Consider the following 19,572-nt stretch of genomic DNA (forward strand, 5'->3'; position numbering starts at 1 on the left):
TGTAATGTAGCTGGCCTTCAAGGTAATTAGCTTTTGAAATATTATCAATTTTTTCTTTAGGCTGTGAGGTAAATAACTGCGCAAAGTTTTTGTAAATAATAATGTATTTAATTTTTCACATTTATAAAATATTTTCTCACTACATGAAACATGTTCTCAAGGTACATATACTTGGAAACAAAAACTGCAGTATGGATTTTGAAACTGGTTTTCATTTAACTTGTTGAATGAATGTAGACAGAGACATATTCTTTTGATAACAACTATATTCGACAAATAAAGCTTTTATTACAACACAGAAACATTCAGTTCATTTTTATGTAGTTTTTTGTCATGTTTTTGTCATGCGCACAGTAACAGGACCAGTTTATTGGATGAACTACATAATGTAATACTAGGAACAGTAAAGGAAGGGTACGGTATCAACAATAATGTGTGGTACATGTTTCTCATGGAACAATCATAAAAAGCTATAATATATACAGTATAAAACACTTAAAACTAATGTCTCAAAAATTATTTAAAAATGAAATTTCTGCTGGACTTACTTTTCACGTGATAAACATCATTTTGAAAGCTTGATGACATTTGACTGATCATGAAGCTAATTATGAAGTCTATCATGAGCAAAGTTTCATTTTTAGCTGCTTAAAAAGTAGAGCAATAAAATAGGCAGGATTGATTTTTTTTCTTTCACAGTATAGTACCAAGTTTTGACAAAACATTAATTTAATCTTCATTTGTAACAGTCTAACATAAATATCACTTTATTTCATTCAAACATTTTCAGTTCAGAGATAAAATTGCATCTTGTCTTACATCTTTCATAGTTATTGAACATCACAGAGAAAGAAACACACAATTCTGAATTTACAATGTGAAACATAGTTAACACATATCACACATATTCTTTTATGTTCAACAGCTACATACAACATTCATTTTAATACTAAAATAATACATATAACATCATCTGCTGTTAATTTATAAGACAGGTGAGATCATTCTTCACATAAGCTTGCAGCCTCACATCTACCACCAATCCATGGTAGCTTTGAAGCTTACAGCCAACACACAATGATATATATGCCAATTTGCCTGCACCCTCCGTAAATCAGTGTCACACCAAATATCTGGGACTAGAACTACTGCATTTGACTTTAACTGCAGCAAATGACTAATAAAATTCAGATTGACACACAGCTAAGTTTCACATTTTGTAACACTTAATTTCGATAACACAAATATGGACTAATGGGACAAATGACTACTACACACATTTCTTTTCATGTTTTGTCATGCTATTACATCTTGGAAACTAACAACAGCCTTCTGCTTAAAGGTACATGAAACATCAACAACATGTTGAAACAAAAGAAGGGATACACAAATACATTTATTGACAAATATAACACTAATTTTAGATACAGAGACAGACAACTAGTAATATACCATCATCATTTTCATAAACATACAAGCAATTATGGCTAAATTTCTGCAACAGTATTATGTGTCAAGACACAAAGGAATTGAAGACATCAGCTGCCAGTGGGCACTGATTTATTTCAATTGGGACAAGATGGAAATTTGTGCCGGACCAGGATTCAAACCTGGGTCTCCTACTTACTAGGTAGATGTGCTGACCACTACGCTATCCCAATGCAGTGGTCACCACAATCACATGGACCACTCTAGTACTCCAGCCCCAAATTCTCAACCCATACCGCGCATGACTGATGTAGTGCCCCGGGTCATTAGTGTCATTACCTGCAGCCTCATGCCATTTCTCCTAAGTGTTTGAGATTCATGTGGATCTGCACTGAAGGCATCTTTGGCCATCATCACCGTAATTACACAGTATCAACATGATGCCTGTTCTTTCAGATATGCAACTATGGCAATGGTCCCTTCAGTGCAGATGCACACCATGCTTGAACTCTTATGGAAATTGGCGAGATGCCACAAGTAATGAGGCTAATGAGCACAGGTATTACATTAGTAGTGTGCGGTTTAAGTTGATAATTTGGGTCTGATGGGAGGCATGCTATGGTACTCCATGCTATCCAGACACAGAGGTCACCAAATCTTGTGTAGTACACAGGAGATCTGAGAGCGAAGAAATTTTCAACTTGCGCTATTGATATAAATCAATGCCCACTGGCAGTTATTGCCTTTAATTCCTTTGTGTCTTGATTCATAGTGGCTGCAGAATCAAAATGGTGTCTGTTCTTCTGGACATGTCCAAAAGAACAGACACCACATACATAGTGTTATGTATTCTGTAACATCTTTGGTGGTTTACTGCTGATCTTCCTTCAGAAAAGAGTATGTACATATACTTCACAGAAACAGAATTCTATAAAACAGAGCTTGCCTTATACCTCCAGTCTACACAGGTTGTTCTTCACCATCCCCAGTTCCTCGTGAAGGAGCTTGTGAACAACCATTAGTAGTTCCAGCAAAACCATTCACATGGCCATTTGCAGTGAGATACAAGTCAGGAGGTGCAGAAGCAGACATAGGTACTGGATGATGGACAGCATTGCTCACTAGACAAGCTAATGCCTTGTACATCATGAAGTAATCATCCTGTAAAAGAAAGAAAGAACACTTAAAATCATTTTCTAGACATAAGGTTTAGGTCCACAAAATATCATATCTGTGATATTGTGAAAAGACAGTCCCCTCAGCATAAAGTAATATCTGTATGATAGTAATTTGCAGAATAAAGCCTTCTAATCAGAACTCACACTCAGTTTCCCCCTTACATTGTTTGGAGCCATGCATAATGAAAAACACAACTTTGTATTTTGTAGAAGGCAATGCTTGCTTTACAAATATAAGGACCACCACATCAATAACACTGACAAAGAATTACTCCATTTGGTCATTAGCTCTCCACCTTAGGAGAGGTTTGAGCATTTTCTATACCATAAAGTGGGTTGTGTAGTTTGTAATTCTTCTCTCTGTCTGTTTCAAATTTCTCAGGCACCAATAAAGGAAATGATTTTATTTGACTAGTTGAATACTTAACTTGGATTGACAATATTTTTCACCTCTTGTGGAATGTGCTGTGGCCAGAGGTCATAGCAGTGTCAATGATGATACGTCACCTGTAGTGTGATTTTACAATATGGTGCATACTGGTCTGAAGTTTCAAGTGCTTATTTCCATGTATTGCTGAATGCATAGCTCATAATTCTTTTAAAGTTGTTAATGCAGTTTTCACTTTACACAGCCTCCTTGATGACTGAGTCCAAGTAATGTGAATCATGGACTAGAATAAGTGTCCTCAAACAAGATATAATGGTTATACATAAGGCTGTGTCTGGCCACCACTGATTTTTCTAGATTCCTGTACTTAAACACCCACACAAATTGTTTATGATGGCACTGTGTAGTACTTTTAAAGTGTTCCCACTAGGGCAATGAATGTTTAAGGATACTCACATTTGATAAGCTAAACCTGTCAAAATAAATCAAATAATACATGACCTGTGGTTGTGTACTGTATGTTAAAGTTGTAATCTGTGGATGTAAACAAAAGAAGTAAGTAAGTAGAATATGAAAGATGACAAAAATTGGGCTACTGAAATGTTCAGTTGAGCACACAGGAAGTAGTGTTACTGAGTCGGAAGACTCTCATCACTAGAGAGCACTGTTGCTGCAGATGGAATTTATTGTACCCAAAAGTTGACACTATCAATGAAGCCATACTGGAACATACACACAACCAGTAAAATAAGTGTGTAATGTTGAAAAAGAGAAAACACAATTTGTTTGATACCTTTGAAGAGACAAGGTATGAAAATCACCACAATAATGTTATACAATACGAGGCACGTGGTAAATTATGAGCTGGCATGAAAGATCATGTGTGAAAGATAATGTAACAGACATTTAATCCATGGAAAGTGTGAATGAATGTCAAGAACTGGTGTGTGGTGGATAATGAGATTTTGACAAAACTTAGAGAGCGGGTGCGGTAACTATATTTGGAAAGATCTGCAGACACATAGGCAAGGTTTCAGAGCCACAAAACAATGAAACACGCACAGGAAGATTGGTAGCACATACCAAAGTCTTAAAAAAACCTTGATGAAGCAGAAGAAATATTTGAATGAAGTGCACAACATGTCAAAGTTGTAACAAATGAAATTTATGAGAAATGAAAGTTTTCAAAGGTATTATTCATCTGCATCCTGTTAATGTAAGTGTGAAATTCATGCATGTCACACTGATTACAAATGCAATATGCAATAGTTTGTAGGTTACTACTGTGGGCCACACACGCACACACACACACACACACACACACACACACACACACACACACACACACACACACACAGTTTCAGAAGGACTCCTTGAATACTAAGGAATGTTGAAGGTAACAGAATAATATACAAAATGTAACACACTAGATGACAATACAATACCGCCATTGATTTGAGGTGCGATGCAAATCAGGAACGTGTTTGTTGGTATTAGAGATTGTATGCTCCATGTCATGGTACCATTTCCATTAGCCATGGGAGAACGAAAAATTAAATATTTTTAACTCAACAGACTCTGCAGAATACCAGCTGGTACATGTCACCAATAATGGAGCCATTAGACATGGGAAAAGTGTTAAAGAAAACTAGCAATAAGTTTTAAAAACCTTAATTACCTTGTGTTGGAGAGGTGGTTATGACTATCAGTAATAGCATAATTTATTGAGATCTTGCATCTTAAGTTAGTAAATTAGGTAACAGAAATCAGAGCTGTTTATTTTGTTCACACCACATCATCCATTCATGACAAAATTTTAAATTTACATTTAAAAGTGAAAACAAAATTATTTTTCAGTCACAATTATTAGACCCTCATTTGTCTCTAGAGGTGCGCTGTTGCATGTTCACTACTGTCAAAAGTTAAGCATAACTGACAAAAACAGGAAAATCTAAAGAATAATTGTGAGAAATCACTATATATGTTTAGAATGTAATCTCAAAGAGATGCTATTTAAAACCTGTTTTGCAGGGAAGATTCCTCAGACACCTTGAAGCAGGTCAGTCACAAAGCATAGTCTGCAGAATGTCGTTCAGTGGAGTTAGTGATGCTTCAAGATGCACAGGAAATGTTCCCACAGATTTTGTCATCATGATTGATGGTGTGGTTCCATGTGCATTGCCAATTTATCATTTCCATTTTACACTCAATATTTCGACAATTGACCAAGCTGTATTTGGGTATATATCACAACCCATGAGAATGTGGCATATCTTATGTGGGGAAGACTATCAGAAAAGTTGAAGAGAGATGCAAGAAACATCTGTGACACACCCCACTATAACAACCAAGCAAATCAGCTGTCACTGAGCACTGCCTCATATGTAATCATGAAATGAAATATGATGAGACCGGTCTTGTAGTGCAAAGGCAAAGTTTCTGGGACAGCATAATTAAGGAATCTCACAAAATAAACTGTCACAAATCTCAATAAACAGGGATGGAAATTTCAATTTAAACAAGGTTTGGAATCTTGCCAGCCATCACATCAAACAGAACTGGAGAAGTCAGAGGGAATTTATGTTTCACGGATATCAGTGTGGGCTCTGAGAATGAGCACCAAGGGGGATAGTGGGTGTCAGGAATTGAACCCAGCTGTAAACAGCAGTATGAGACCAACATTACTTCACGGTGTGGTTGGAGTTCAGGCAGTGAGTCTACAGAACAGAAAAACTCACAGCACCTGAGGAAAATGGCACTGAAATACTGTGCAGTACACCTGCGAACAAACCCTCCATGAAATGTTCATAGTACATCAGCACAAAGTTTATCAGGACCTATGTCCAGCTTAATTGCATAATGATGTTTGATGATGTCTGTATAATTTACAGCTGCTTCAGGAGTCTTGGTTTTTCAACAAGCTGTGTAGCGCTTGGAGCTAATAGTCTGTACGTTAGGGGTGTGTGTGTGTGTGTGTGTGTGTGTGTGTGTGTGTGTGTGTGCGCGCGCGCGTGTGTGTGTGTGTGTGTCACCCTTCTTTATACACACAGATCATTGGCAAATTGTTAAAAACCTTTAATAGAATTCTCTGTTTGCTGTATCCCCAGAGGCTAGGAACTCATGATGCATGGCATCTTGTCAATCAAAGAACACGTTCATCAGCACTTAGATGATGGATCTATACAAGCATGCTTGCTTTTGGCAACAGACCCTTTCCCAATCAAGATAGTGACTGCATCTTTGTTTACATGTTGTAGCCACAGACACAAGTCATTCCCCACCACACATTTTTCAAGGGAGTTTTTTTCATCGTTTTGATTTTCTGTCATATCTTGACTGTTAGTGATTCACTTTTTCACAACAACTTTTAACTGACAATTTCCAAGAAACAGACAATCACCACAAGATAATCACCAGCTGATGGAGAAGCTCATCTAATTGACTGGTCTTCCTCCATCAATGTTCTACCCTCTTTAAAATACTTGAATCAATTGGCACACAGCATGTGGTTTAACTAGTCTTCTACGTATGCATGTTCAAGCAATTCAAACATTTTGGTACAGATTTTCCCTAATTCTAAGAAAAAAATATGTTGAAGTTTGTACAGATTTTTGAATTTTTCTTTCACAAGTGCTGACAGTATTATCACCATTTGTAATCTGAAGATAATTCAGGTTTTTACTTTTTTCTGCTATGTCCATATGGAAAATCAGGTATGTGGATGTGTTTTTGAAAAAGTGGAGAACCAAAAGTAAATTATATGCCGCTCATGTTGGTGGTCCCCTGCCACAGGTGAAGCAATGTATAGTCTCCACAATCATGTAAAATGATACTACAAGATTATTACAACGGTGAGGAGACAAAAAAATAAAGAAGTCTTAAAATATGAAAAGGAAAGCACCTATATGAAGATAACAGAAGATAATTGTATGCAAAAGTATCAAAAACTTCTAACAATCAAACAATGGAAAATCCAGGATGGAATGCAACAATATTGTCGCAGAAGAAGCTGAGTAGCACAGTCACCCTGGTGTAGTTGTTATAATACAAGACTGTTGCATGGAGTGTCATCTGAACTCTAAAATTTTAATTTCTATATTCAGTTTGAGTACATTCTAGAAGTATCCACAAATGTCAAGAATCATTGTACTGGAATGTTCTGTAACTGTGTATATACCGTATGTGTTCTGGCTGGAGGTAGTTAACTCCGCGCTCTTGTATGTGCAAGTGCTGAATAAACCTTCGTTAAGTGAAGTTAGTGTTCGTCATTCATCTAATTACACCTTCTTCTACGTGACATTATTCTGAAGAAGGTGCCAGGTATTGGAACTTGTGATAGCGCACATTATCGACGATACCGTGGCTCTCATCAGGCCATGACAGAGCCGCCGTTTTCATAGTGAGAAACCAGAGTTTGAGCTATATTCAACAGATCGCAATATATCGAAGACAGAAGAAGAAGAGAACGTTACGATGACAGCAACTGTGTGTCACCTCATGAGACATCCTTCCGGATTCTCTGGTGACGATGTCCAAGATCCAAACAAGTGGCTGAAGGAATATGAGCATATAGCCAAATTTAACAAATGGGATGACACCGTGTGTTTGGCTAATGTGTTTTTCTACTTGGAGGGCACTGCCAAGCAGTGGTATGAGAACAACAAGGAGAAGTTCACAAGCTGGGAAGTATTCCAGGCAGAACTACACAAGTATTTCGGCGACACACAACGACAGAAGTGTAAGGCTGAAGATAAATTCAAGTGCAGGGCACAGCGTCCAGGAGAAACTGCAGCATCCTACATTCAAGAAGTCTTGGAGCTGTGTAAAATAGTGGATCCTAGAATGAAGGAGGAAAATAAGGTTGCACATCTCATGAAGAGTGTTGCTGAGGACATGTCTCACACCCGACTCCGGAAGGAGGTTTCCACAGCAGATGACTTCATAAAATGGTGCCAAGTATATCGAGACAATGTGTCAAAACAACGCAAGAAGTTTGAATGGCTTCCAAATGTCATATTGATATCTGTCATGGTGAAAGGAACTGATTTCACAAGTGTTCTTCTTCAGATAGTGAGAGAGGAAGTTCAGAAGGCACTTGGATTGCATGGCGAGCAAAAAACTGAGACGCTTCAATAGATTGTAGCGGAGGAAATGGAACAGACATTGAACCCAATCTCTTGTCCTTCATTTCCCTTTAAAACGGTGAAAAAGTTAAGACCCAGGCAAAGTTACCTTACAACAGTGCCACATGATGAACCTGTTTGGGCACCAAGGAAGACTGACATCTGGAGGACCCAGGATAACCAACCAGTATGTTTCCACTGCAGACGACCAGGACATGTGGTGCACTATTGGCGAGAACGGTGGTGGATACGTGATGACACCCACGTCAGAAGACAGCAGACCGATCTTAGCCGATGCCAATTCTTATGACGAAGATGAACAAGAAGATGTGGGTGCAGGACGATGTAGGTTATCATCGCTGCAAACTAGTCGCTGGAGAGGACGCTCCCCAACATGCTGATCAAGGTCTCCATTGCCGTTTAGAAGCTCCAGCCGATCACCTAGCCGCCATACGTTCCTTGGAGGTGAGGCCGCCGAAGAGAAAAATCCTCTGACATTGATCACTACAAAAATGATAGGAAACTACGTCAATATCCTCATGGATGGCCACCCAGCTCAAGTTCTTGTTGACTTTGGAGCATAATATTCAGTCATTTCGGAGAAGTACGATTGCCAATTGCAGAAAACCATATCTACATCTACATTTATACTCTGCAAGCCACCCAACGGTGTGTGGCGGAGGGCACTTTACGTGCCACTGTCATTACCACCCTTTTCTGTTCCAACAAAACATCTCTGCTGAAGGTGGCTAATGGGAAATATGTAAAACCTACAGGAAGATGTGTCATTCGTATGGGTATAAGTGGCCATACACAGCCATTAGAATTCATTGTCTTACAAGAGTGTAGTCATGACGTCATTCTCCTATGGGACTTTTTGAAAGCTTCTCAGGCAATTATAGATTGTGGTTGCTCGAAGATTATGCTAGATGAGATGAGATACTGTGGACAGGAAGATGCACATCTGAGTGTGCTGATGATGTGATCATTCCTGCAATCAGTACTAGAAAGGTAACTGTCATGTGTCATGCCATGCATCAAACCATGGATCTTGTAGTGGAATGTAAGAGAGGCATACTACTGAAGAATAACTTGGTCATCCCAGCCTCTGTCGTCTTGTTTAAGAACGGATTTGGTGAACTGTGGATAGTTAGGTGTCACTGAGAACCGCAGATCCTTCCAAGACGCATGTGCATAGCAAACGCTAAATTGCCAAACAGCGGAGCATCATAGAAAGCTCCCATGCCAAGTCTGTGGGAAAACATGGCACTACCCTACAAGACAAGATCTTCTAGCTTGACTATCACCAGATCTCGCTAAGAAATAACAGAAGAACCTATCTGCCATTCTTCAAGAGTTCTCTGAATACTTCAATCCACAGGTGAAGAGCAAATTAGACAAGTCGATGGTGAAGCAGTGGATTAGCACTGGAAACCATCAACCAATAAGCCAGAAAGCATACCATGTGTCAGCAACAGAGTGTTGAATAATTCGCGACAAGGTAGAGAAAATGATGAAGAATGACATCATTCAGCCTTCGCAGAGCCCATGGTTGTCACCAGTGATTCCCGTCAGGAAGAAGGATGGCAGTTGGTGCTTTTGTGTTGATTACAGGAAGCTTGATAAGATAACTAAAAAGGTCGTTTACCCCCTTCCACAATTTGATGATACAGTAGATTGTCTGAAGGGGGCTAAGTTTTTCTCAACCATGGACATTTACACAGGATACTGGCAAATCAAAGTAGATGAGGCAGATCATGAGAAAACTGCATTCATCACCCCTGAGGGCCTGTATGAGTTTAAGGTAATGCTATTTGGCTTGTGTAATGCACCAGCAACTTTTGAATGGATGATGGATAATCACTAAGTCACCTGAAGTGGACGATGTGTCTTTGTTATTTAGATGACGTTCTCAGAGACATTTGATGAATATGTATAAAAACTGAAAGCCGTTCTTAAGTGTCTCCAACAAGGCGAACTGAAACTTAATCCAAGGAAGTCTCTCTTTGGAGCAAATTAAATCAAAATACTTGAACACCTTGTGTCAAACGAAGATGTCCGGTCAGATCCAGAAAAGGTGAGCTCTATAATGGAATTTCCTATTCCTAAAAGTATTAGTGATGTGAGAAGCTTCCTCGGATTATGTTCTTATTACCGTCATTTTATCAAAGACTTTTGCATCAAAGCCAGACCACTCCAAGAGTTGTTAAAAGCCGATGCTGAATTTGTCTGGGGTAGTGCTCAACAAGATTTTTTCGATGTGCTGCAAAAAGCTCTGACGACTGACCCTGTACTTGTTCTGTATGATGAGAGAGCACCTACAGAACTACAGACAGATGCCAGTAGGTATGGGATCGGTGCTGTTCTGGTGCAAATTTCAGATGGAAAAGAGAAGATTACAGCCTATGCTTCTAGGATACTTACAAAAGCCAAGAGAAACTACTCAACTACAGAAAGAGAATGTCTTGCTGTGATATGGGCCATGTGCAAATTTTGACAGTATCTCTATGGGAGGCCATTCACAGTTGTTACAGACCATGATTCACTTTGTTGGTTGACAGGTCTTAAGGATCCAACAGGGCAACTCACCTGGGGGCACTAAATCTTCAAGAGTATGACATTACCATAGTGTACATCAGTGGAAGAAAACACCAAGATGCCTACTGTCTCTCAAGAAACCCTGTGCAAGACCATCAAGACTTTGATAAGATAGTGACTGTCTCGCTGCACTCCAGGATCTCTCTGCTGGGCACAAGGAGGATGCCAAGATATCTCAAATTATGCTTGCCTTAAATTGGTCAGAGGATGTGAAAGGATTTAATGTAGTTAATGGATTACTTTGCAAGAAAAACTTTGATCGATTTGGGAAGAGGTGACTACCAGTGATTCCTAAACACATGTGCATAGATGTTCTACAGAAATTCCATGACACACCTGATGCCAGACATTTAGGATTTATTAAGACATACAATAGGATCTACAAGAGATTTTTCTGGCTAGAGTGTTTGTCATTATGTGTCACACTGTCAAGAGTGCCAGAGGAGAACGGCAGCTGCTCAGAAACCACCTGGCTAACTAATACCAATTCCATTAGCCAAAATGCCTTTCCAGCATGTTGGGATTGACCTCCTCGGATGATTTCCAATGTCTGCCAGTGGCAATAGATGGATTATTGTTTGCACTGATTATATAACACGCTATGCCATTATAAAAGCCATGAAAACAGCCGAAGCATTTGAGGTAGCCAAATTCATAGTGGAAGACATTGTATTAAAATGCGGTGTCCGAAGGATGTTCATTACAGATCAAGGGAAAGTTTTTGAATCAAATCTTGTGACAGAGATAAACCATCAGTGCAACATTACTCATAACATGACGACTGCCTACCATCCGCAAACTAAAGGGCTTACTGAACACCTTAATAAGACCTTGGTCGACATGCTATCAATGTTCATCAATGTTGAGCAGAGCAACTGGGATGAGGTGCTGCCTTTCGTGACGTTTGCCTACAACACCGCCAAACAAGACACCACAGGATTTATGCCATTTTTCCTTGTGCATGGGAGTGATGCGACTACGACGATGGACACTGTGTTTCCATTACATCCTAATGATGTGGATGACGACTACATCGACCAGGTGTTAACCAGAGCTGAGGAAGGCAGTTAGCTTGACTCCGCACGCTGCAAGCTCAAGAAAATGATCGCTGAAAGTATGACGCGAGCCACCACCCTGTTGTCTACCAGCCTGGTTACCTCGTCTGGATCTTCACTCCTGTTCGGAAGGTTGGTGTCTCTGAGGAGCTCCTCAGGCGCTACTTTGGACCTTATAAGGTTGTAAAACAGTTGTCTGATGTTACTTATGAAGTTGAAGATTTTGACCCTGACACAAGACGACGAAAGATCAGAGATGCAGTCCACGTTCTTCAAACAAAGCCCTATCAGGATCCCCCAACACAGGGTAAATTCGAAGCTCCAGCAACAGGCAACAAGCAGAAAGGTGACAAAGAGCATAGCGCCAAAGGAAGTTCTGAGAAGATCACCACCAGGGCGAACAACAGTCATCGAGAGTCAGAGTATGCAGGATCAATGACTCCTCCCAGACTAGGAGGACGTAACACCGAGACGCTGTTCTCTTATGGAGGGAGCAGTGTCGCAGAAGAAGCTGAATAGGACAGTCACCATGGTGTAGCAGTTATGATACTAGACTGTCGCATGGTGGGTAGTGAGTTCAAAACTCACCTGAACTGTAAAATTTTAATTTCTATATTCGGTTCAATACAGTCTAGAAGTATCCACAAATGTCGAGAATCATTGTACTGGAATGTTCTGTAACTGTATATATACCGTATGTGTTCTGGCTGGAGGCAGTTCGCTCTGTGCTCTTGTTTGTGCAAGAGCTAAATAAACCTTTGTTAAGTGAAGTTAGTGTTGATCATTCATCTAATTACACCTTCTTCTATGCGACAATATTATGAACAGTAAAGTTGGTATTCACCATATAGTGGAGATGCTGAGTTGCAGATGGGCACAACAAAAAGACTGTCACAATATAAGCTATCAGCCAACAAGGCCTTTGTCAAAAATAGATCACACACACACACACACACACACACACACGCACACACACACACACACACACACGTGTCCGGCCAAAAGCTTATATTGTGACTGTCTTTTTGTTGTGCCAATCTGCAACTCAGTATCTCTGCTATATGGTGAGTAGCAACTTCTTTGCTTTTCATAAAAAATTCTAACACATATACAGGGTCCAAAAAAAGTACACATACAGATCTGTAATGTGTTTAGATGTGAGAGAAATAAACACTTCTTCTATGTGAAAAAAAATCACAGGTGCACAACAGTTCGATTTGAAAAGTTGAGCCAGTACTGTGGCCTTTAAGTTCTCTTGATCTCACTCCTATGGATTCCTTTTTGTGGGGAGAGATGACGTGTGAGATGTACGAGACACTGATATGCACTCCAGATGAGCTGGTTACCCATTTGATTGCAGACTTATTTGTGAAACACCTAGTTGTTTTGAACAAGTTGAACAACCACAGATGCCAGTTGTGCATTAATGCAAATGCACAACATTTTAATCAACAGCACTAAAACAATATTCATCATATAGCACTTTGGGCACAATCTCTAAACATCACTAGCATTGAAATCTTCATGAATCCCTAGTGAGGAAAATGTTAACCTATGAAATTTTTGCCACATAAAAGAGTGTTGCTTTTTATCTCCTCTAAACACTCCAAAACTTTTTAAACATAGATTTTTACAACCTGAATATACAACTCTGTATTTGTGTGCATTTAATTTAGCAATATACTAATTTCATAGGTCTGTGAAAAAATTATGCAGCAAAAATGGATTTAAAATTAAGTTGTCCAAATGCTTATGTGGTAGGCAGAGTATGCACTATCTGGAACTTTATGCTGCTGTCAAAAATGAAGTACTTTGCCGAGATAAGAGATACACTGGCAGTGTATTGCACTTCCAAAGATTTTAATGAAGTATAGTGGAATCAAAGTCTATGCCAGGCATATAGAACATAAGTCAATTTTTTTTTTAATTTGTGCTGCTTGTAAATATTTAGTGCCGTAGCATTATTAAGTTGTGGATGTTTTAAGTAAATCTTTTTTAATAATGTAGAATTAGCTCAAAATGTACTATCTTATGAAGAATGCAAAAACAGCAGAACAACTCATCTAGAAATACCATTCTGGAACCATAAAACTGTACAGTTTCATCTGAAGAAACAAATTTGATATCTGCATATCAGAAGTTAATAAGGTTACAACAGTACACTGTTTGCTTTTTTTTATAGGTCCAATATTTGTCAAAGTGTATATAGATTATAAATATTCCCATACAATACCTACAGATTGGCGCAAAAGAAATAAACAAGTGACATGTTTTCTTCTATATATCCCAGTACAGAGTACTAACAGGAATTTTCAGTTCCCAAGGCTCATACAGTTTAGGAGAATCTCAAAAGTAAAAAACCTACTGAGTGATTGTGGCTGTGCACTTTCCTGCCTGATGTTATTTACCCCTTCTTACAAGATTGTTGCATCAGGATACAAACCCTGCTCTGAAATTTGTATGACAATGTTATGTATGTGATAATTGAAACTATATCATGATATTACATTAATGCCTAATAGAGTCGTAATTATTATTTTTTATTTTATTACCTGACTATTATTTGGTAAATGACCAGCTTCAGAGGCATCACAAATAGTGTTTTTATTTATTTATTTATTTTAATAGCACATGACAAGGACAATTGCTGATAACATTCAAGTAATTGTTCACTTATATAAGCATGGCAATCAGCAATTAATTTTTGGTGTTGTGCAATTGGCTAGGGTGATGCTTTACACTCATGGATAACAACATTAATGTTAATGAAATTCTACAATGTATGTGACAGTATTGTCAATACATAATATTCTCTTATGTTTCATCTGATATTGCAAATGGCCTTCTTTGGGGTGTTTTGCTTTACTGCTGAATGACAAAAACTGTACTTCTTATATACCAGTAGAAGAAGCTGTTTTCATAATTTGATTGGGTATTGAGAATGAGGAGGACAGGCATTACATGTCACTTATTGGCATTTTCTGTATTTGATTCCACTGGTGGAAATAGGCAAATGAGAAATAGACAGCAGTTATGGCATGGCATTTGCTTACTTGTTCCTAGTGCTGGCTGAGGCACACCAGTACTTTGAATAACAACAGTCTCTATGGTCTCCCACATAACTTTGCGTGTTGCTTTCAAGAGCTGTCATCCCTCAGCAATGTTACTGCTGACAGCCAAGACAACGGAAGTCTGCACCCATCTTCTCTATTCATGTTTGCAAGTCACTTGGTTATTTCTACCCTTCTCCAACCTTCTTCCTTGAGATAAGAGGCTGTTTTGCCATTACATAGGCTTCTCGAAATGTAACCTGTTTTCTGACTCATCCAATGCTCTGCCAGCAATGACTTGTGGCGTTGGCTTAGGTGTATGAATCTCTCAAGATCTGATATCTGTGTGCTAATCAGTTGCTCCATCTCATCTAAATACACCGGTCCACACTCGCTGCCGATTTCGTAGACTCCAGCAGTAAGTACCTTGTCGACTGCATCTTTTGTTGACCGAATACATCTCTTGTTTCATCTCTACTTCATAAAATTGGCTTGACCAATAACTGACAGCCAACAGCTCCCCCCCCCCCCCCCCCCCCCCCCCCGCAATCCTCTGCACCCCGTCAGTTTTTTCTCATTCAGCAGTAAGCAAAACACCCTGAGGAAGGCCATTTGCAACAGTGGTCAAAACATTCAGGAATTTTATATATTGATAATCCAGTCATGTACCCTGAAGAATTTTATTGACAGTGACAATGTCTGCAGAAGCTTACACTTACAACCAACGACCGAGCGAGGTGGCATAGTGGTTAGCACACTGCACTTGCATTTCGGAGGACAGCGGTTCAAACCCTCGTCCGGCCATTCTGATTTAGGTTTTCCGTGATTTCCCTAAATCACTTCGGGCAAATGCCAGGATGGTTCCTTTGAAAGGGCATTGCTGACTTCCTTCCCCATCCTTCCCTAATCCGATGGGACTGATGACCTCGCTGTTTGGTCCCTTCCCCACAACCAACCAACTTACAAACAACATTAATGTTATCAACAATTGTCTTGGGCATGTGCTAAAGAAAACAGTACATATAAAATGGCACTGAAGATGTTCCTGACACTAGTCTGGAAATAAAATAAAAAATTAAAGTACCTTGTATTGGGTAGTTTATGTTAGGCTATTTCAGGAAGAATCAAATATTTTAGCTGGTGGCATTATAGACTAATTCAAATAAAACATTCCATGTAATATATGTCCAACTGTTATTGGTCATAGAGAGTTGTTAGAATGTAACACTTACAAATACTCATGGAAGGTGTTGCGCAAAGCAAAATGATTAAGTTCAAAGTTGCTTTTCATAAATTCCCCTTCCTACATCAATGCACTTTCTAACTCTCTTGGCAACACCAAATGATAAATTTGTGTCTCATGTTTACTTTTTCTTTGTTAACTTCACCTTTCAACCGCCCCACAGGTAACATCTTAAGGGGTAAGGTTAAGGGACCTCAGTGGCCCATCTTCCGTGGAATGTTAGGTTTAGAGGACACGTCACCTGATGATTAGAATGTGCAGGGCCACTCTCATGCTAGAAATTAAAGGAAGCTCTTGCAATAATGCTAGAAACTCATTCTCAAGGAAGTATAGTTCCTGTTAGACAATGTAAAGCATTTCAGTGTGTCAAGTGGATTCACCGATCTTGCTTTAAGGTATCTCAAATGTGGCAGCCAATACACCTGTTGTCTTGGATAAGACACAGGAACTCACCAAATTCTTAAAAGCTAGAGGAGTCCTCTTATCGGCAAGTCAGGTATGGAAAAAAGCCTTGTGTGAATGATTAAAATAGATGCCCACAAGTCAATCTGCAGAAAACTTGAACCCAGTATTCTACACTCATTTCTCCAACTTTTTGAGCATCAGTTGAAGCTGATGACATGTGGCTGAATCACTGAAGAACAAAAAGAAAAATAAAGAAATTGCTCACTTGCAAAGAGCACTCAACAGGACTTTATACCCAAATGATATACCATTAAACGATTAATACTTCCAATTCTTCCCTGGGGAGACATCATTCTTTTGAATAAAATGATAAAGTACTTCTTTGTATATAAAATGTGAATTAGTAGGAAGAATGCTACGTTTTCTCCTGATTGTCTGAACTTATCAGGCAGAGTGATGTTCTCAAATTCTTGGCACGTGGAGCAAGCATAGTGGGAGGGGTCAGGGGGGAGGGAGGAGGGGGGGGGGGGGCAAACAGTGTGTTGGGTATTAAAATCCTCAAGGAGAAGAAATTCCCAAGGAAGTACCTTAATGTTCTATAAATGAAACAGTAAAAAGCCATGTCTCTGGCATTTGAAACACCACGTTAAATTTAGTATGCATTATTGAACCTCAAAAGGCATATATGTATTTAGATATATGTCATCTTTGTGTATTCCCGTAATGGACGTATGTTGTTTTAAGATGAATGCTGCTGTTTTCTCCAAAATGCCAGTTACTTCCTTTTCCCTCCTCACAACTACTCTTCTTGTGACTCTTTCACATCTACATTGTGATATCACAACTCTCTTATAGAACTTGAAAGTTCTGAGCAGTTATAATACAATGAAAGTGTCACTAGCTTTATTTATTTTTAATGATGTAGTCTTTATCAGAAGAGTGTCACTACCCACTCTTTTCACATCTTTCAGCATACCTGCTATTACTTCATCACTGCTTCTCTCTTCACATCCACTTTCTACCTAAAGCCTATTTTGTATAAAAAGATGAATTTTATTTTGGAACTTCAACATGTTAGTACAGCTGAGAAAGAACATGAAAAGATCACCCAAAGAAAATTTATAATGCCAGGATATATGCAGAGTGATAAATCAAAAAATGAATATCTGTGTTATGGTAAGTGTCAGTGCAGTATCTGAACTTTTACTGAATAACAGTATTCAGATAAAAACACTGTTGTATAAAAAATAGCACACATACCTTGCTTCTCCAAATTCCAGGACGTTTGTTATGATACAATTTTGCATACATATAAAGATCTGCAGAGCTTTCAAATTTGAGTTGTTTGAACATAGTCATCAAGCAACAGAAGGTAGCAGCCTCTGTTCCTCCATACCTGAGAGAAACCAGAAACAATATATTATTTTATTTCTTTGGAGCATAGTCACCTATTTTTACATATTTTAAAATGATTTAAATATTACATTACAATTTCTATGCAGGCATATTTTACATCCTGATTTGTATTGTTGACTACTAAAATATTTTGCCTATCTTCATCAATTTTTAATTGTTTAATTCCCTTTTTTCTCATTTGGAATTTCAAATGGCATTTAATTTTTATGTCAGTTTTGAGACACCACAGAGACAAAGTAAGCTATAGAACTGCAGAAAAGGTGAAATTACAGTATTCTATTACATTAAAGAAAACAAGTGACAGAGAGACACTGCCTCAAAAAAAAAACTGGTTATATTACAACATAAAAGCAGATTTATCTATTACACCACAGAAAGTCTTGAGTAATAAAGCACAGTGTTACAATGGTTGCATACCTGTCTACAATAACAACAGGTCCATTCTGAAATCGCAAATGCAGTTCCTGTACCAGCATGATAAGTTGAAAAACTGTACTGACTGGACTGCAGTTATGAGGCCAATTTGGACACTGAATAATTCGTGTTGTAAGTTCATAGTCATCTTGGAGTGACTGTAGTACAACATTCATTGTCATACAGGTCTCATTTTCTGCAGTGTCCACATACTTCACTTTGAAATTTTCACAATCAATTTCTTCATTTTCTATAGGCCAGAAAATTCCAAAGTCCTAGAACCAACACAGATGGAGGAAGAAACAGTTAATAACACTCATTCTCACTACTGCAGGGAAAAAAGATACAGTTTTTAAAATGTTGCATTTACTTTTAGTCACAGTGCTTGAGCAGATTAAATATTGTGAAATTACTGAAATGCATTGACACTAGAACAAGTTTTTTCTGATAGAAATACACACCATAAAATGTTTATCAACATCCTACTTTGGAATAGTTTCATCTCTTTTTTGATAGCTTTTCCAACTAAATCATCTTTCATCTTCATTATTTTTCACCCACACTTACATTTGCTCTTCAAAAACTATGTTCCAGTGGTTGGAGGAGGACAAATAACACAGCAAAATTATTTTCATACCTTTCTTCTCATTTACAGATAGTATGAGTAAATGATTGTCAGTATGCTTTGGTACAAAACAATTTTTTTAAATGTATTGTTATAGTATAGATAAGTTTTGGAAATACCTAGGACAAACTATTTCTGAAAGAGGTTCTTCATCTTCCACAAATTTGATATGGAATCTAACTGGTATCCCATCAGGTCTAGTGGTCTTTCCTCTATTGGTTATCTTCCATCATTTTTCAGTTGCATTCAGCACTTATTTCTCTATTATTTTTGCATTCCTTTGATTAAGGGAGGTACAAGCTGTGGTATGATGCTCTTGGGTGAAGCAATCTGAGAAGATACACTTACTGAACTATAGGCAATAAAATCATCATAACTTTTGAACAGTTTGATTTTGATGATGATGATGATGATGATGATATTTGGTGTGTGGGGCACTCAACTGCACTGTTACCAGTGCTCATAGATATTCCCAACCTTTGCACAGCCCAATCTCGCCACTTTCATGAATGATGATGAAATGATGAGGACAACACAAACACCCGGTCATCTTGAGGCAGGTGAAACTCCCTGACCCTGCCAGGAATCAAACCTGGGACCCCCTGCTCGGGAAGCAAGAATGTGACTGTGAGACCACGAGCTGCGGACC

The 19,572-nt window shown here is 38.5% G+C and overlaps 1 protein-coding gene across 3 annotated transcripts in view; it reads right to left on the reverse strand.

Moving 5' to 3' along the window:
- Window positions 1-246: 246 nt before the first annotated feature.
- LOC126184515 (tyrosine-protein phosphatase 99A-like) overlaps window positions 247-19,572 on the reverse strand; it is a 472,724-nt gene continuing 453,398 nt past the window's right edge. For all 3 annotated transcript variants that reach the window (XM_049926908.1, XM_049926907.1, XM_049926909.1), the window contains 3 exons: window positions 18,302-18,573; window positions 17,729-17,864; window positions 247-2,589 (listed from right to left, as the gene is read on the reverse strand). In XM_049926908.1, coding sequence (XP_049782865.1) covers window positions 2,389-2,589; window positions 17,729-17,864; window positions 18,302-18,573 — 609 coding nt within the window. In that variant the 3' untranslated portion in view covers window positions 247-2,388. The remainder of the gene's footprint in view (window positions 2,590-17,728; window positions 17,865-18,301; window positions 18,574-19,572) is intronic.

This window comes from Schistocerca cancellata, chromosome 4, assembly GCF_023864275.1.
Source record: "Schistocerca cancellata isolate TAMUIC-IGC-003103 chromosome 4, iqSchCanc2.1, whole genome shotgun sequence".
Taxonomy (NCBI): Eukaryota; Metazoa; Arthropoda; class Insecta; order Orthoptera; family Acrididae; genus Schistocerca; species Schistocerca cancellata.